This window comes from Clytia hemisphaerica, unplaced genomic scaffold (assembly GCF_902728285.1).
Source record: "Clytia hemisphaerica strain Z4C2 unplaced genomic scaffold, Clytia hemisphaerica genome assembly, whole genome shotgun sequence".
NCBI classification, from domain to species: domain Eukaryota; kingdom Metazoa; phylum Cnidaria; class Hydrozoa; order Leptothecata; family Clytiidae; genus Clytia; species Clytia hemisphaerica.
This window is the reverse complement of record NW_027104275.1, coordinates 486,040-506,562: the sequence shown is the minus strand read 5'-3', so window position 1 is coordinate 506,562 and position 20,523 is coordinate 486,040. Positions and strand designations below refer to the sequence as shown.

The 20,523-nt window shown below is 34.0% G+C and overlaps 1 protein-coding gene and 1 long non-coding RNA gene across 3 annotated transcripts in view; one reads left to right on the top strand and one right to left on the bottom strand.

The window, feature by feature from the left end:
- LOC136816840 (uncharacterized) overlaps positions 1-7,333 on the top strand; it is a 53,134-nt gene extending 45,801 nt beyond the window's left edge. Inside the window, exon 3 of the long non-coding RNA XR_010847987.1 lies at positions 6,963-7,333. This is a non-coding gene — a long non-coding RNA (uncharacterized lncRNA). The remainder of the gene's footprint in view (positions 1-6,962) is intronic.
- A 6,986-nt stretch (positions 7,334-14,319) lies between these two features.
- On the bottom strand, positions 14,320-17,838 carry LOC136816838 (methyltransferase N6AMT1-like). Of its 2 annotated transcripts, none has more exons than XM_067073169.1 (7): positions 17,656-17,838; positions 16,991-17,077; positions 16,521-16,611; positions 15,726-15,809; positions 15,492-15,545; positions 15,042-15,129; positions 14,320-14,637 (listed from the first exon to the last, which is right to left on the bottom strand). In XM_067073169.1, exons 1-7 carry the CDS (start codon positions 17,787-17,789, stop codon positions 14,525-14,527), a joined length of 651 nt encoding a protein of 216 aa, XP_066929270.1. In that variant the 5' UTR covers positions 17,790-17,838; the 3' UTR covers positions 14,320-14,524. The 2 variants fall into 2 exon arrangements, with proteins under 2 accessions (XP_066929270.1, XP_066929271.1); XM_067073170.1 differs by lacking the exon at positions 17,656-17,838 and adding an exon at positions 17,359-17,502.
- Between the last annotated feature and the right edge of the window lie 2,685 nt (positions 17,839-20,523).

The window sequence follows — 20,523 nt, the reverse complement described above, 5'->3', positions numbered from 1 at the left end:
TTAAACTACAGTAAGCGTCCATATAAGTTTCCACTATTCAAAGAAAAACTTTCTGATGTCAAACAATTTATACAAAATGTATATCCGCAAATTGAACAAACAACTGAAGGTACACTTCAACTTCATTTTCAGAAATTTTTTTTCATACGAACAAAGCTTTGCAGATTCTGAAACATTCTTAGAAAATAAGACCAAAATATTCACAGAATTCTGAAAACAAGAACACTTTAAGAACATTTTTAACCTTAAACCCTAGAAAGTTAAACACACCTCAAGGCTTTAATCAATGATATTTAAAAACATATATACATGCATGGATCAAAATTAAAAAAAAAATCAAATTCAACTTTTAAAGCTATAAGCTTTAGAATGACCAAACACCATTACCATTTATCAAATCGATCATTTTCATTTTATTAGAACCAAAGGGTATATAATACCACACATAGATATGAAAATCCTAATTTAATCGGATTACATAAAAAATACTTTTCTCTGACATCATCTTGTTAAAAAGGTGCTTGATTTAGCAATGTGATGGATATTATAGATTACACGTTTTTTTAATAAGAACATCCAAAAATTTGAAGCCTTTAAATGTTCTTAACTTTTTGAGTTTAAGCCTAAAAATGTTCTTAACATGTTCTTATTTTCAACATTTTTGAGCAATTTTGTCCATTTTCTTAAGAAATCGAGTGTTTTAGAGAGTCCTAAAAGCCTTAAAAGGCTCTTAACTTGTTCTTGACATTTTGGTCATCGAAGCCATCTGTTCTTATATAGTTTTTTCTTACAAAAAAACGTGTGCCTTTTATAAAAAATAAAAACTTTCTTATGTGATCAATTTTATAAGAACATCTGGATCAATCTTGGAAAAAACTTAAGAACAAAATATATAGAACAATCCAAGCTTAAGAAAATTCTAATTTAGAGCCCCTTTGAGAGAACATTATGAATATTAAGAACATTTTAAGGCTGAAAATCACGAAAAATAAGAACAACCGAGCTTTAGCCAAAAACGATTCTTAAAAAAAAGTATATAGTCCTCTGGGTGGAGATCTACGTAACACTGGTGACTAGTTTCAACTAAAAATACCGAAAAACCATTTGGTAGATAACCACAATAACATAAGCCTTTAATTAGGATAATATCCAATTCATTAAACATCATTACAATCAAAAGCGGAACTATTTTCAGGATATAATAAGGATCTATATCAAAAATTGACAAATTACTTTTATATTTTACATCTTTACAAGCGGTTGTATGTCAGATCTGAATGATGGTTAGTGCATTATAATTACCAGAAACTCCCCTACCTAAACTGCCATTATTTTTACAGTGACTTTTGCCACTGAAAGAAACCCTTGCCCAAAATTGGCAAAAAGCCGATAGCAGGTAAACGAATCCTTATTTGAAAAGAACTCTCACCACCATAGAGAAAACATTTATTGATTAGATAATAAAGCTAGTCTTTCCGCACTTGGTTTTATCGTTTTACGCTGCTTAAACTTATTCTGTGGTGTTTAGACTTCAGATTGACGTTCTTATGACGTTCATTGCCAGCTGGATTATTGTTTTTACTGAGCGCTATAGAATACCTGTCTCATCCCTCTCTCATTGCCTTCCTCCTTTGAACTTAATATTTTCAGCCATCGATAAAATCAAGATAAAACACAGTTCGAAATATAATCTTGACGTAAATTATATAATATGGTTCTGCTTTATAAATTTCCTCCAGAGTCACAAAAAGTACGGGCCGTTCGTTCAAAAAGCCCTTCAAAATAGTCACATACTTAATTTCAAGAAAGTACTTCAACTCTATCTAGTACGTCATATATCTTCTGAGATTTTACGTGAAAAAAATCAATGAAAATAATAAATATTCTCACAGGTAAATAACAAGGACCATGTTACTTTACAGGGTATCAAATTTTTTAGGACACTTTAGGCGCCATTCTTTTTTTAATGTCGCGATGATTGTCAAAAGTCAAAAGTTGTAAATAAATCATCTAAAAAACCGGTTCGGAGAGTAAAGAATACGTCACATTAAAAGATATGTACTGATTGATTGAAAAAGGCCATTCGTTTTTTTTCTGAGTGGTGCATGTTTTAGAAATCTAAGGTTAGCTTTTACTGCTTTCAATCCGGCCATCCATTGAGACTATGTATCCAGCCTAGTCGAAGACAATATGGAAGTATCCCAAGGCCCATTTTAATTTTAAATATGACTCACGGTCGAATCTCGTTGAAAGGCTTATGTTATGGAAAAATTCTAACTTTTCTAAAATACTAATTTTGAGATAATTGCTCTTTTGCCTTGACAACGACGAAATACAAGTCAATAATGGAAACCGTTGCGTTGGACCACCGTAGGAGAGGTATCAAAGAGGGTCTAGAAATAACCCTTTGCCGTGTCTAAATGACGTATATTCTCAGGAAAGTTATTGCAAAATAACGGTATAAGAGGACTGTTTGATCAAATAGCTATGTGCCTCAAGTTGACAGGAGCAGACAGAAACTTGATATATCGAAAACAAATACTTCCTTTGTGATATGTCATTCTTGGCTCCGAAAATTGAAAAGTCTTTTATGTAAGTTTTGTACTTCTTTATACACATATTTGATGGTGATTTTTCTTTTGGCAGCGTTTGCAAAATATTTTAGCTATATAGGAGGGCAAGAACTCTTCCCGGCTAAAACGCAGCTAATACGAATCAAATTATGATCGAATTTCTATGTTAGTAATAACAACAATATTTGAAGTACTAACACTTGAATTTATCAGTTATAAACCACTTAGCGATCTACATCATGGTAAAGGCTTACCTCTAGCCTGTGACCCGCCAAAGGCTTACCTAGCCTGTGACCCACCAAAGGCTTACCTAGCCTGTGACCCGCCAAAGGCTTACCTAGCCTGTGACCCGCCAAAGGCTTACCTTTAGCCTGTGACCCGCCAAAAGCCAAACCAACAAATCAACTTTCCATATCTTCAAATTCGACAAAATCTCTCGGCCCTCTAATCTTGTCAACACACATGGACCTAACGGGATGAATCAAAAAATAATATAATCCGAGAGTCTGAGGGCCGATTATATTTTGTTTAGACCTGGAAGATTAAAAGGACCACCCAAATAACTATGATGTAAGGATACCTGACGTAATAATGATGTCACGAAATCAAACATAGTATTAAAGTATGTGATGTCATATTTCAAGACTCTCAAATTTGTTTTTATTTACATGGATGCACAGAGACTATGTATTTGTCAAAATATTGACACACGGATATTCGATGGGTGAAAAATAGGATGAAATTAACCGCTTTAAAGAAATTTATTCAAACTCTATTCAAACCTTCACCTCTCAACACTAAGCTAGCCATCATACTGAACATAAGCCTGTAAGAATGAGCTTCCAACAAATGTCATGGAGGTAATTTATCCAATTTATACCACCCTGTATCATCGCAGAAATTCCAGACCCTCTATTAACTTTTACTAATTTTTGAGGAATCTCCTTAAGATTTTAGGCTCTGGATTTGACACTCACTGGGGTCTAAAATTCCTTTTTGAAGAGCTGTGTTTAAATCGTACTGAAACGATTCTCCTCGTTACTTACCAGATTTGATACCGACCTACCCTAGACAATGTTATCGTCTGTTACAGTGATAGTAAAGGCGGGAAAATATGGCGGTATGGCGTTATGGCAGCATAGGGAAAAATATTGGTGGGAGAGTTTCGAAGACTGGCAAACTCTATTGGCTGTAAACTCTTTTCGGCAAAAAATCCCGTTTGCGACTTTTCTTCGGCGTTGGGTTTATTTCTTAGATAGTGATTTGTCTTAGACTATAGCAAAGTCTACTACAACAATGCCGACCATATAAGCCGAGAAATTCAAGTCCCTTCAAAAAACCATTCACATCATTCACAAAACAATAATGTTAAGCAAAAACTACTTTTCAAAAATCACCCACCATCCGACTTAGTTCAATTTACTCATTTTACAACTTCCACCACAGAATCTAATAAAACTCATCATTTAGGATTACAAACAGACTTTAAAGGATTGTTTTCTCAGATAAACATGAAAAATTGATAAAATGTAATTTGAAGGGTTAGAGGGATAAAGCGACTTAAAACGTCATCTTTTTTAAAGAATAGCAGGGTTCAAATTTTAGATTAGAAAACGAAAATCAATCGTTGATTATCTTTTTTGCTTTGTAAAAATCAAATTAAAAAACCCTAGCAAGCTTTATGATAATATCTAGTTTGAATTGATTGAGATATGTTTCTAAAGAAACGGAAAATTTTTCATTGTCTTTCTGTCCCAGCCATTCTTGTGAGAATAATTTCCACATAAGAAATTAGGCAATAAAGGATCCATCCCTCCTATTCCTCTTAAAATTATTGAGTTGATATAACAGTCATATTAGACATCCTTGTAGTTCTTATCGATGCTATAACGTCTAAACTGCTAAATGTTAAACAAGTCTCTCTTTGCATTTCCGAACTGAGTAATCTACATATCATTAAACCCTAATTTGTGATATTCTCGTCTACCAGTATACATATCGAATAAATAAAAACTCGAATACACTCGAATAAATAAAAAAAAAAAAAAAAAAAAAAAAAAAAATATAGCTAGACAATGTTATCAGATAGACAATGTTATCAGCTAGACATTGTTATTAGCTAGACAATGTTATCAGCTAGACAATGTTATCGTCCGTTACTGTGATAGTAAAGGCGGGAAAATATGGTGGTATGATGGTATGGTGTTATGGCGGTATACGGAAAAAATTCGGCGGGAGAGTTTCGAAGACTGGCAAACTCTACCGACTGTAAACTCTTTTCGGCAAAAACTCGTTGGCGAATTTTCTTTCGGCTTTGAATTTATTTCGTAGGTAGTGATTTGTCTCAGACTATAGCATTGTCTAGCTGATAATATTGAGTTAACCTGTAAGCTAGTCGCGCCGTAACAGGATCTGCCCAGGTATAATAGGCAGCCCTTTTTGATTATTTTCATTCAAATTCTGAATGGACAGAGAATGGAAATTGGCTGAAAAAAAACCGCATCAAAACATCAATCATACGCATAACCCAGTCACTTTCATTTCGTTTTAAGGTCAAAAGGTAAAATGTTTTAAATGTTTTGGCTGAATAACCAGATCAGATCATCGTATTTTACTATATCTATTTAAAGTAGAGCGTGGTGTGGGCAGAACATGGATGATCTAATATGTATCGACGATATGATAGGGAAAGAAAGGTCTTGGAATAATACACCTTTTCGACCGTAGTCGCGTGGTCAGGCGCGTGCCACTTTATTATTTAATCATCCCTCTAAACTCGATCCAATTCTTTTTCTATAAGGTTAAAAAAAAGACTGGGACGGTTTTAGGGTGGTAAAACGGACAAAAAAATGCTCGCGTGGCAATTGGCGGCTACGGTTGATCACGAAATTTTGGTAGGACCGATTCAAATGATATTACCAACGCATATAAATGTTTTACATAAGAAAATCAAGAAAAAAAATCGAGAACTACTGAGTGGGAGGATTAAAAGGATTTAGAAATTGAATAAAATGAAAGTTACCAGGAATTCTATATAATCTTCAGAACGCATTTTCTTTCATCTGATACAAGGCTGGTTTTTGTTGCAAGATAATAACGACTGTAATGCACTTGACGAAGGGTTAACTTGTTATGGCCAAATTTCTGAAATATAACAAGAATCAATTAATTAATATATTCCTTCGCTATGTAAAAGTAATGAGTTCTGATAAATTTGGAAGAGTAAATAAACAAGATGAATAGTGCAACACGAATAGTGAGTTTTCCTTGTATTCCCCTTGGATCTGATAGATCCGTAAAGAGTCAGAGTGATATTTCTTGAGGTATTTAGACCCGGGATGTAGGAAAGTAGGGTATGTGGCTACTTATCGAAATTGAGCTTACATGTTTTTTTTATAAGCAAGTGTATGCCCCTTGGTCAGGCTTGTGTATGCTTAAGTTCTCAATGCATCCAGGCATAGTTTATGCTTATTATAGCCCCATTATATGCTTAAGAACCATGCTTATGATTCACCCCGAGCCAAGTTTTTAATTGAATTTTAGAAATTTTGTAAAAATTTGTTCAGACTTTGGGAGCAGTGGAATGTTAGCGAGCCGTGGAATGTCTTATTTTTTACTTGACCTCTACCAAACCTTTTTAAACAGATAAAAATGACCTCTTGAAAAATATTTTAGGCTGACATATATGCTCATGTTATGCATAGGAATTTTGCAAATCTGAGCCTTCGTATGCTTATAAGCGTTATGCTTATAAAAAAAACATGTACTTCCGGTTCTTTGCATCAGTCTCAAAAACATTCCTTTCAAGCATCCATGTACCTCCGAATCTATCTTGTTTCAATCTCTTCAAATACATGACACAAAGATATACAATTTTTCTTCCCTATCGTCTCTTTACTGTTTCTCAGCTTTCTACAAAACAAGAAAATAAATTTTTATTTAGAGATATCTTTTCTTGCGTCATGGTAGAGGGTAGTTGAATAAGATTAGAAAAGGCACATACTCGCACTTATAAAAATTCCAAATGTTTGATGAATTTTGAAATTCTTTCTAGTTCTGGTCAATTTTTAGTGAAGTAATTTTTCATGAAAATATATCTTTAAAAGGTTGAAATTTATTCATTTGTCTTAAAAATGCGGAGAAAGCAACGCAGACCTCTGAAAAGCCGCTGGTAATTTAAAGATTTCGATACAAGGGCGATAGTGATTGTACAATACAGTCTCTGAAAAAGTCTAAAAAATTACCTAACAAACTCAAGTTGCTAATGGCAGGTTTCAAGTAAATTTCAAATGATTTGGGACAGCCTACTAAAAGAACGTGCCTTCAGAATTTATCAAATATTATATTCGATATTATCGGGTATTATCTTATTATATTATCTATCCTCAGAGGCAAGTTTGGTCTTTCCCAGGATTCATCCGCGTCAATGTTGTTGTCACCAGAGTGCTCAAAAGACGACGCTTGTGGTGAGCAGAGAACCATATCATATATTGGGTATGTGGATTTCATATTGGTTTCAATGGATAGTTTGATGGATATTTACGTCGCAAAAAAATAATTTTCTTTTGCTGAAATACACACCTATTGAATGTGAGACCTTGGTTGCAATTTAGATGACAAGAAACGAGAAGAGAATTGTGACGATTTTTTTAAATTTAACTTAAGGGCTTTGGACATTTTTCGATTTTACACCAACTTAAATGAAAATTTCTGCATTTCAAAAAGATTAATGTATAAATTTTTTTATATGGCCTGTTAAACCTACCTTTTTAGAATTTAAAAATCGAAAAATTGAAATGAAAAAATTAAATGAAGAAGAAAACGAAGAGTTTTTTGAAGAAAAGTATTTCACCTTTCAAAGCCCTAATCTCAGTAAAAATCAAACATTTTGGAATTTTTTTTGGTTCAGGTGAGTATCTAAAAATATAATTTCGGAAAATTTTTGTTTGAAGTATCTTTCCTTTAAAATCTCCAAAAAACCTCATTTTTGGCAATTTTCTCCACTAAATTTCCATACGAAAACAGCTATGACTTGGGATGTAGCCAAATAGAAAATTTTTCCGAAAAAATCTACATAAAGAAATTATTTGTCATAAACTTACCCTATTCGGCCTAGGGGGGGGGGGCTCTTTCTGCTCGGAAGTTAAACTATTGGTAATAGCTCCTGAAATAATAGAGCTTTTGCCGTGAAATTTTCTGTAAATTCTTAACTTTTATTTAGCTTCAAAATAAAAAAAAATTTGACACCTAAAAATTTTCACACCTTGAGCATGATGACATTTCTGACAGTAAGGTGTCACAAAAATTGATACTTTTCCAATACAAATTGATTTTTAATGTCAAATATATCATTTAAACCGTAATTTATTGAATATTTAGGATAAAATAAGCATTTCAAACTCAGGCAACTTTATTCTAAAGCTTTTGCTAGAATACAATAGCTATTTATAAGAACAAAGGAAATTTTCGGTTTTTGCTCACTTTGGACATGATGAGTGACTTCATCAAAAAAGATTTTTGTCAAAAGTTACCTTACGTGACAAGGATCTTGTGTGCCAAATTTCATCCAAAAAGACCCACTAGATCAAAAGTTAAGGGGTGGTACAGGAAAAGCCCCCCCCCCCCTAGTTCTGAACCGCCCCTAAAAGCCTAGGTTGAATAGGGTTAAAAAAAGTTTTTTGAAACAATAAAATGATTTCCCCAAGGAGATTAGGCTTTTTTTGTGAAAAGTATATAAATATAGCGTCGTTATGACGTTTTATTAAGGTCCATGCCACACTTATTCCTTAATTACTCATGATGTAATTACTTAAATTCATTTTTTCAAAAGCATTTTGTTCTTAAACATGTCAAAGAAGCGAAAACATAAGGTTTTATCTTCAAATTCTGAAATTGATTTTCACTATGACCAGAGACACCTTAATTTGAATTTTTTTACGCGATACAATCACACGCAAAAAAAAGAGTTAAAAAAATTTAATATCCCACCATTATATTTTGAGAAAAACGTGAAAATATTAATTGTTATCTTTACCACGAACATGATGAATTCAATCAGATTACATTTTTCCATATGCTCGTACAATGGATCTCCTTTTGTTTAAGATAATTGATTTCCATCAGGCCATTTCTTCATCAAATTTCATATCAACCAATAATTTTAAATCTAATCTTAAAAATAACATGTAAGATATAACAGTTAAACAATTTTGATAATCAAAAATATGAAGAAGAAACCTTAATAAAGGTCTTACGTAGTTCATCTAACTCCTTATAAAAGCCCTATATATTTAGCTCGAGAAAAATGAAAACTGTTGACAACTAGTTGAGGTTGCTTCTATACAACTACTTTAATCGGATTAACTTGACTTTAACTCGATTTCGCGGGTTTCTGCCATTTTCGCGAAATTAGGTCTCGCGAAAACACGTGGAATTGCTGACTCGCGAAATTAAATCCACTTGAATAATTTTTGAATTTCCTCGGTGGAGGAACTAGTCAGAACTCTTCATTTTGTGGAAAAAAGTGGCCATTTTCAGCTATTTTCAGGCTCATTCGCAAAATTAAATCTACGCAAAATTTTTCAAAACGCTGATTCGCGAAATTAAATCCAGAAAAACTTTTTTCACTTTTTTGTTTCACAAAATTTAATCTTGGGAAATTTAATCCGATTAAAGTATTAACCGCATTACCTCATCCCTCAAATGCCGATCGCCCTTAAGAGTTAATAGGTGGTAGGTAAAATGAAGCCGCTCATTTCCAAAGCCAAACACGTGACCCACGTATTTTATTTTTCAAACAAAATTTTTAAATGCGAGGCTGTCGATCAAAATTGGGCCAAACTGTGGAAACAGAGAACATTGGGATTACAATATATCTGTTTCTTTGAAAGATTTATTTCCTTAATTTCTAATTTTTCATTGTTATAAAAAACACTCATGCAAGCACAGCAAAGTGAAAATTTTAAATAAAACTAATATTTTGAATTTAAAATATTTATTTTTTTAACAGTATGGTAAATCCTATTAGATTTGATTAATCCAAAACGGCACGTACACAATGGCTCCAATGGATTTTTCCATAACAGTAAGTTAATCAATATTTTCAGATCTCATTAATTCAAATGAAAACATTGTTTTACAATTTCCACTGAAACAAATACTATAAAAGGGTAGGTAAAAAAGAAAAATGTTCAGAAATCATGGAATTGAAAAACAAAACCAAGACCACGTTCAGACCTTACGGTTTCGTATCAATCTGGTATGGTATTTGTGACGGATTCGAAGTGTTCATACTAATTCTGGGACGTTTCGGAGCAATGAGACGGAGCAGTTCCGATAGAAATAGTAGCGAGTTTATGTATCGGAGATATTCTACGGCTAATGTTACGGGGCTGCCCGTACGGGTCGTCGCCAAAGGCGATATGTCGTTGTCTACTTTGCTTTGTATGGGAAAAACACCAAAACACCGTATAAGCAAAGTCGACATAATGCCGTACACCAAATATCGAACTTGCTTTCACTCGCCATTACTTGCCTTACTCGCCATTTCCCTCGCCACTTTAGCCGTAGCCGTAAATAATTCCAGATACATAATAGCGCTACTGGAGCGAAACCATTTCGATTTGTTTTGCTTTGTAACGTCTTCTTTTTTGATTTTGACATTTCGAAATTGACGTTCACGCAGTATTTCGGAACTGTTTCGTTTCGCAGAGAAACAAAAGCGTAACGTCTGAACATGTTCTCAATCGCTACGGTTTCATTTCGCTCCGAAACGAAATGAAGCTATTCTATTGGATAAATTCGCGGCGTTCTAAATTATTTAATGACCAACAACTTGTTTCTTTAATTTAGAACGCCATGGATAAACTCAATTTTTGCGTCACTTAAAACCGATAGATTGGCTTAATTTCGTTTCAGAGCGAAATGGAATCGTTACCTAAGAACATGTTAAAAATATCGATAAATCAGGGTTTCATTTAGGGCCATGAAACAAATTTTGAATCCTGGACAAGCATATTATTCTAAGCAAATTTAGCGTGTTGATTAACATGAATTTGTTCTTAGCCAAAGAATAAAATGTTCGTACCAGGAATGGTAATCTTAACTCTTTTAAGTGTGACTGACCATAGTTAAATTGACCATGCGGTGGGATTAAATCATAACAACAATAACAATCTGTGGATTGTTCTTTGACAAATAAATGTTATATTCTATGAACTTGTTTTAATTCAATTTTGTTTTTAAATAGAATCCTATTGAAGACAAACAAAGACGATACGAAAAAGCGATGACTCTACTCAAGACTCTGCTTAAATTATACTTCTTAATCAACACAACGACTCTGGTATTTACATGGGGTGTTTACACGACCCCCGGCACTACTCATTCGACGTTTTCAGGACAGTACGGCGGTGGAGGGTACACTCATAGTCCACACTCCACTTCATCTACGAAGTTTAGAAACTATCTGATGAAATGTTATGATAGCGATAGGCTTCCATCTTTAACAAAAACAAAACCAGGATATGACAATCCGTTTCCATTGAGCAGCTTCTTAAAGCAATTAAATATTGGAATTGATATTGGTTGGTATGGTTACCAATGCCGAATATGGACACGCCCTGGTGAATGTAGCTGTGGCGAATCTTGCATATCCAAGGGTGACTGTTGTATTGATTTCTTATGGTATAAATATCACCAATTTCAATCTAGTGCCAAACATTACATCGAGAGTGTAAAGAGTTTAACTAAAGGACAATCGTGTTTACCAATGTTTAGATATGTTCCAGATATGTCCCTTTGGTCTGGTAATCACTATATCATGGTTGATTCTTGCTTGCCAGGGGCCAATCAAACATATGTTGATGGTTGTGAGAAGGCTACAGTAGTTGGTGAAAATAATAAGCCAGTTTATGGTAATGATCGTTATTTATATAAGAACTCATACTGCGCACGGTGTAATAATGTTTTTCTTTATCGATATGATTTCATGAAACTGTCTTGCAAGGTTTCTGTCTCGCGCAACAAGTATCCAGATCAATATTTATTGGCAGACACACCTTTTTATCAAGTCCTGCAGAAATACCCTTGGTGTGGATTAGTTCCTCAATATGAAGATACAATTTTGAAGTGTGAACCAAACAAATGTAGCACCACAGATGCAATATTTTGTCAAATCTTTTTAGGGTATTTCTTCAATGGAAAATATACAACTAAATCTACCAAAAATGTTTTTTGTGAAAAATGTCGTTCTCAGAATCTTTTAGATGGTACAGTGAGAAAACCATGTAAGTCAATGCCTGATGGATGGTCCCTGGTCATCAATCTAAATAGTGGGATCAGTGATAACAAATGCGGTCTGAACGAGATCAAAATGGCAGGCGGGCTGTGTAGAGCCATCCAATGTGGTCAAGGGCAACGTCTTGTCCAAGGACAATGTCAACAAATTTGCCAGATTGGATACACATTCTCAACCACTGAAAATAAATGCAAACCATTACCGTGCAGAATGGGATTTGATAGACAATCGAACGGCAAATGTGAATGTTTGACACCTAAATTCATCGATTCTACTGGATATTGCAGAAGTTGTAATGGAGGATTTTCTCACTCATCAAAAACCCATAAATGCCAATCTTTCAGAAATACGACCACCGAACCAATCAAGTCAAATCAAACAAATACAAGACGGCCCATGGTCGACGGTGAGCGCCAAAACAATCAACAATCATTCCGATGCTTGGATCAGATCCATCAAGCAATTTCTTTATTCATCTTCTTCCAAATCAACACAAATAACAATGTCACCAAGGAAACAAATTATTCAACACTTTTCAATTTTCTTCGCAGAAGAAGTAATTGGAGAGTCTTGTATGAAAATCAAACTGTTTTCGTTTTGGAATCAACAGATTTTGAATCTGATTTAAAATGGAAGGAAAATCTCCTTAACGAAACACGTTATAACAAGCATATTGATAAAGCTGTTCTTACCACAACAATCAAATTTCATGATCAAATCATTCCAAATCAATATGGGTTCGATTTGACTAGATCTTTCAGTAACTACAGACTCTGTGGTAGATTCACTGACGAAGTTATTCACAATGCAAATCGAACTTGTAACATGACAAAAACAGTTGATTATAATCTGGATTCAAAACTAATATTCACAATACAGGATGGGATCGTCTTTGAAGAGAAAATCTACTGTGAGGCATTTCATTTGCACTCAACGTGTTCAAGACAAACAATATACCCATCAATCTATCAAATATCTCCAAATGGATCTTTACTGATTGAAGGGGAATCTCCAAAATCTGCAAAACAAAAAGTCTATCCCATTGATGAATATTTTCCACTTGCAGAAGGTTTTCAAATATGCATCGAAGCTATTCGCAGTGGAATGACTCAACAGGAATTTGATTGGTCCAAAACTGTTAAAAATGCAAAATATCATGTCTCGGTTATTGGAACATGTTTCAGCTTGTTTTCATACCTCATGTTCCTCGTTACCTTGGCTGCAATAAAAAGCTTGAGAAACACTGGTGGTTTATATATTACTGTTCTTGTTGCCTTTTTGCTATTCAGTGATTCAATGTTCCTTGCTAATTTTCATTTAAGGAAAGGCTCTTTGTCTTGTACAGGGATTTTTGTGGTTTTGTATTGGTCTTTGGTCAATGTTTTGATTTGGAGTGGAATGGTCGCCATTGATATGATGTTGCAGTTTACCAAGAGATCTCTGTCAAGATCTGATCGAAAGGAATCGGTGAAGATGCTTCAAAAGAGACTGCTTGCAACTATTGCGATCTCGACGATCATTTGTGGAACTCTGCTCATCTTAAAGGAATCTGATTCTATTGTATTTGAGTTAGATTCTAAATATTGTTGGTTCGGAAATTGGTATTGGTCTTTGGCGTTTTATTTTATTCCAGCTTCTATTGAGTATTTTACATGTTTGTTGTGTCTTTGTATGCTTTTGATTTCCATTAGAAAGAAGAGTAGAGAATCTCAAAAAACTCTTGGAAAAGGACAACATAAAGACGTTGGATTACTAAAAGTTGGAATTAAACTAATGCTCATTTTGGGAATAACAGAATTATTGGGTTTAGTTCAAATCAAACGATCTAACTTGACAGAAAATGAGAGTATTCTCAATGCAGTTTTTGGATTGGTTTATGACGTTTTACGATCTTTTCGAGGTGTGTTTATTTTCGCATTCTACGCGATGAACAAGAACACAAAAACTGAATTTAAACAGCAGCTTTATGGGAAGAACAGGAAGAAGACTCAAATTGAGTTGAGTAAAACTAAATCAACGTCAATCACAGAGAAATGAAAACTTGGAAACTATAAACTATTTTAATGGGTTTACGATTCACGGCATCTGCAAAATTTCAAGATTTCGCGGGACTTAAGTTCGCTGATGACACATTTGGGTGATCAAGATTTTACGATTTCGTTCTTTTACCGCAATATTGTAAATACTTGTTATAATTTGTTTCATAATCTTATTCTATCAATGATATATTGTAAAATTTTAACTTTTTCTATATATAGTGTTAAAGCACTTAATTTACATATCAAGATAAATTCTCTCATTTATTACTAGAGAGTCGATTTTTGGCTGAACTTTGCTTCATGATAACTTTGTCAAAGATGGAAAATCGGGTTGTTTAAGTCTGTTTAAAGAAAGTCTATTTCTAGACATTTTTACAAAAATCTTGAATTTAAAGGAAATAGTCGGTGCTAGATTTCTATTCTTGTTTATATGATAAGACAAAAATCACAGAAAAATCAGGAAAAATTGTCGAAATGGCGGAATTGGGTACGCTATGAAACCTAACTTGAATGTTTTTGCCACCAAGGGATGAATTGAAAAAGTTTCTTTCCCAATTGATAACTTCTCAATCTCTCCTTCTTGTCCAACAACGTCAGTAATCAAAAGTCTATAATCATGTTATGAATTCAAAACGAAATACTTTTAAATACTCTGGTCCAGCCTTTCGTTTCATTATAAGACTTGCATGTAGATTGTATTTACTCTGCATCATCTCAACAATTTCGTCTAAGGTAAAAAAAAAATGCATTTATTAAAATCACAGGAAAAAATCAATAAATCACACGCGTGTGAAAATCAACATTACTGCACAGAATTTTTCTGTCGGCGTGTGGTTTTTGAAATCTTGAGTTTGATTTTTTTAGAGCTCTGAGCTCTTTTCAAAAATAACGAATGTTGTTAATGTTGCGAAACAAGTAGTCTGAATCGCAGACCTCTACAAAACCCCCAGGTAGTATAAGGAGCACGAATCCGTTAGTGGATGCCAGCAGCCTACGAAACATTTAATTGGATAAATTTCTGATTCTAATAGAAATAGGATTTGTTACTATGAAACCTTTCAAATATTTTGTGATTTTATGTCACTTTAAAAGAAATTGAGTTCAGAGTTCAGAGCAATTATCATATTATACCTGGTTTGTTTTGCTCCAGTACTAACAAATATAGAAAACCATTTTTGGATAACAACTCCGGAACCAATGGGAGGAACTTATCAATCACCTATAAAATAAAATGGTTAAAGTTGTCCAAAGGGAATCAAAGCTACGAGCTAAAAATTGAGAATTATCCACCACCTAGAAGAATACGGGAATCAAAGCTACGAGCTAAAAATTGAGAATTATCCACCACCTAGAAGGATACATTCAATTCGAGAGAAACACCTTCAGAAAGATGGTGCAAGATCTATCACTGTTGCTTTGGTTTTTGGGAAAATTCATTTTGTAATTTAAATAAAAATATATGTTGAGAATATAAATTTATATTGAGATTTTCTGACTGTAAAAGAGAGGATTCAAGGGGAGGCATTTACCTTTTCTAGATGAGTTAAGGTATTTCTTTTAAATAAAGAAGACATTACTCACCTCTCTTCCATTGACTCCACCAGCCCAAGATGCTGATAAATCATAAGTTCCTACCTATTGAATAGAAATTATTGTAATGATTTCTGCCTTTTCTAGGTTCTTTATTTTACTTTTTTCATTGTATCAAACATTACTTCTTTTTTAATATGCAGAAAATCAAAAAGAGAACAATAACAAACAGCATACATCAAATTTTTAAACAACCAAAAAAACAATAAAAATATGTTTACTAACCTCGGCTGAAGGTGTTACTACATATGGTGGATTAAAAATCAAGATGTCAACTTTGTTATGCAATCTTTTTTGAAAACTTCCAATCTGGAAATTCAAAAATAATAACAACATTTAATAAACCAGCTTTATTTATAAACCACATTAAAAAAGTCTAACATAACCAAATAATATGGTTAAAGAGAGATGAATTAAAACAAGTTCAGAAGAAATAAATAGGAAAAATTATGGAATACAGTGGAACCTCTAATTAGCGGACACCGTCGGGGAATAGGGTCAGTGTCCGCTAATTAGAAGTGTCCGCCTTTTAGAAACCTGTTAATTATGTGCTCTAATTTTGGTATAAGGTACTATTAAGGGGTTACCTAAGTATGTAACATTTTGATCCGTGCTTTTCTAGAGACACTAGGACATGGAAAAACACGAGAATGATTATTCAAGTGCAACAATTTAGTTTTTCATTAATCAAAGTAGTCTTGAGGTCCCTGTAATTTATCATTTTTATAACGTATGCAAATTCAACGACTGGATAAAGGGAGTGCTCCCAAGCTCTAGTCTGTGACCAGTAAGACCTCGAATGTCCGCAAATTAGAAAGGAAAAGTGGGGGTTTGGCCATTTTGTGCAAAAACTTTGTCCGCTTATTGGAGAGTCCCCTGAGTGTCCATCTTTTGGAAACTTTTTCACAAGGATTTGAATAGGAAATGGCCAGGGAAATAAAATTGTCCGCTAATCACAGCCTTTTTTAGAGAGTTCGTTAATTGGAGGTTTACTGTATAGATAATAATTCAGGTACTTACCAAATTATCAGTTGTCACTTCAACAGCAACACCATTTTCAAGTGATGTCTTTCTTGTACAATATGATGCATGGGAATTAATGTCACTTGCACTGTCGAATAAGTAAAATTCCTTAAGGAGGAATATACATGGTATCCTAGTTAGTAAAAGATCTACAATAGGAAGGCCTGTCTAACTGCGAACTGGTGAACAAGGGTATAAAGTTTTGATCAGCGATTCCAACCTCTCTATTATTTCCATCTCTAAACGAGGTTGAAGGAATTAGATGGGGATTGTCAATATGAGATAAGTTTACAGTGTTGAAAAAAATATGTGTTTGTCAATTGAAACAAATGAAGAACTAATAATTTACCATTCCCTTTACGATTTTTCTTTCTCTAGGAAGGTTTTATCTTAAAAAATTAGGTACTGTATGTATGACACCTGAATAAATAAATATAAATATATATGAAATACTGTATCAAACTTACAAGCAGGCAATGTGTGGTGCAATATTCTTGGCAAGAAATGTTATGATAATCCCTGATCCTGGCCCCATCTCCAAGGCAATAATTGGCCTATGTGATAAAAAAAATGATTTTCATAAGGCATTTGCATTCTCAGGTTAGTTAAGGCAAGTCCATAACCTATTTCAATAATGACGTCCTTTGAATCTTACCTCTATGACATCAAAATCAGTTTTTGGCCAATATCTTGAAATCAGCTTAATTTAAATCTTTGACCCTGTGCACTTTCCGTGACGTTAATACACTTCTTTTGAGAGCTATATATGAGAATTAAGTAACAATGGGAAGCGCTGGGGAAATTAAGAAATAGGTTTTGGACTTCGTTAACTCACCTGAGTTAGCTGCAAGAGGTTGTGTAATAAACTAAAGGTAGGATTTTTAATTGAACACACAGTCGCCGCAGCTCTGATCCTCTCTGCTCTAGCGGGTGGCGTGTCATGGCTTTGTTAACATGTCTTTATTTTGTGAGAAAATAAGAATCTGTTAAAAATTTAGGAATGGGGGTACCTAGCATTTAATCAATTGATTTACTTAGAAATATTTGATTGATTGTTTGAAGAACAAAAACCAGCAGAGAGGCGACAGGAATTTTTGAAATAATAGCTATATAACAATTTTAAGTTAAGTACTGTTTTTGTTGGATTGAGATTGCATCTTTTTCGATTGCATCTATTAAGAGAAATGTGTCTTCAGCTGGTTCATACACTCGATCAAAATCATTTACAGTTAAGTTCGAGAATGATGGTGTTGGAAAGTTTGACATTTCGCTGTTTTAACCAAATAACTTTTCTAAAAAAAGCACATGGCGAACACTTTCGATTTCGCAGCTACCATGTTTATTTACAATTTTTACAATTTATCCGTGTATTCTCCAGACTAAGTTGTTTAAACTTTGTATGAAACACTAAACTTTAAAATGATTTTAGAGTATTTTATGAATGTTAAATTGATTGAATTTTCATTTAACTTTCTTCATGATAGTGTATACATACTTACATGATCTTTTGTATAATTTTTATGGTTCTTGACACTTACTTAAATGGTCCTGACTTTAGTCTACTCCTCAAGCGCGAAAAGTGAAAATGGCGGACCCACAGTGGTGTTCTGGTGGTGTTGTTCTTCCAGGTTCTTCCAGAAGTTTTCTCAAAGGTTATTGCTGATTTACCGCTGTTTTCTGGTGTAGCTTTTGTGGTGAGGTAAAGATTTTGCTAACTAAATTTTTAAACAAAGCTTAGCTGATTGTATTTTTTGTCTAGTTGAATGTGTTTTCTACTGAAAAACTAGCTATATATCTTTGGGATGCTCATCTACTCAAACTCTCTAAAAAACTTGCAAGTTCAGTTGGTATCTTCTCGAAACTCAGACACTACGTTAATTATACTAGCCGTATTGTATAAGCATTGCGAAGCGATCCAGATCCACCTCAATTCGCAAGTTGCTAGCAAAATAAGAGCCACTCTGATAAAACCACCACCCCAAACAAAAGATAGCAACTCCAGAAGATTTTTCAAATTTTAATCTTTTTTTCAAAACCTATCCTGTCTTGAAGAGCTTTGAAAAAGAAAGAAAATGAGGGGTCATAGGCCTCCAGAGGATAAGCAGTACAGTCAAGTATCAATATTTGAGGTATTACGAAAATCGCTACTTTTTGCCGTAATCGCTTTCGTTTTTAACATAAGGTCTTAGCAACGGGTACCCCGGGCATAGTTACGGGGCATTGAGAAAAAATCCTGACATAGAATTTCAAAAAGATTCACGCTATCATATTCTACATCACAAAATACACCTGTTCTATGTTGGGTTTTTTTCTCGGTGTTTTGTAGGCTTAATTATCATCATGCAAAGTAAATAAAACCCCCTGGAGATCTTTAGAGTTTGATAAGCAAAATACTTACATACTATTGTTTACTTTTCAGATATTCATCCAATCAGAATTCACGCTCAGAAACTTTCAACCAATCAAAATTCAACCGTGGCGCGGGAAATGATCCAATCAGAATCCCGAAGCTAAAGACTTACAGCCAATCAGAATTTGTTAGCGAGCGATATTCATCCAATTGGAATCGCGTAACACGAAAGCGAAAGTGAAAGTAAAGGCGGAAATATATTCTTTTTTTCGACGTGATTTGCATATATTAGAACAGAAAGAAACGCCAATTTGTCAAAGATTTGTTTAAAACCACCTTATTTTTTGTTGAGTATCGCCTAAATTTATTGAAAAAATATGCTTTTCAACATTAATCTTAAAATATCTTTTATTGTTAAGTATCCCCGTGCGGGGCACTCAACGCCGAAAGAAAAATAAGCGGGCGGAACCGCCCTCGTAGTTTAATCCCGAGATTGAAAAAACCTGGAGAAAACCTTTTCCCTACATAATAATGTAGCTAAGGAATTTTAAAACACGGCATTTAAAGTGAAGCAAGATGGCGGAGAAGTATAGTGATTGGAGGTTTTTGTAATTAGACAGCATGACAAAGGTTTGTTATATTTTAGCATAACAAAGACAAACTCAGGAGGTAAGGTAAATTGCGTTTTGACTGCTTTTAACTGTTTTTCTAATAAAGAATATCTTCAAACTTGACTTCACTGATAAGTGGTCGTAAAGATATTCAAATTTTAGTGTCAAAAATTTGACTAAAAATGTCAAAAAAAGGTTAGGAAAATAGCTTGGCAGTGTAGACCTAACTCTTTATACAAAAATTATGGGAAACGCATATTTGGACTTTGTACCCTATGCTGCACTCAAGCACCTGGGCCAAAATCCCGCAAAGACGGGACAAAAATCAGTTTTTTGAAGTTTGCAAAAAAACGCCACATAGAAGATCTTTCAAATTCAGTATGTGAATAGAGCAGTAAAAAATACAACTTTTCTATTTTTCCTTTTTTTTGCAAAAGTTATAGGAATGAAAATAAAGGGATAATAATAATTGAATACTATCCATTGATGATCCGCGGCACTATCGTAAAGCTAGAATCGCTTCGGGTACTCCTCGCTTGAGAAAATGATTGACAGATTGAAGTTTTTCATCCCCGCGGTGCGCGCCGCGCGGGAGCTCGGGCGCTCTGCGAGAGTTCTCGGCTCAATCCTCGGACCGCGCTAAAATGGTAGACTGAGCTGTGATAGATCATTTCGATGGAAGTTGTTGGAATGTTTACAAGGCTCTTGACAGAATACTTATTGTCAATGATGACAGTGCCGTTATAAATTTTGTTAGATCTGACAAATTGATGTTTGTAAGTGCACTTTATAGTTTTGATTCCCATTGAAGAATCATATTCTGGTTTTCATGTTATTAGATGCTGTTTTAGAGCTTTAGAGCTACACTGCTTGGAAAAATTCGAAAAATGTGTCAAAAAAGAAAAAAAGAAATTTTCCAGTCATGCTTCTTCAAATTTGCATATCTCTTTTTCTAGTGTAGCTAGAGACCTGAAATTTGGAGGGAGAATTCTTTTATGGTGTTCGAATATTATTATATAAAAATATTTGTAAAATATTT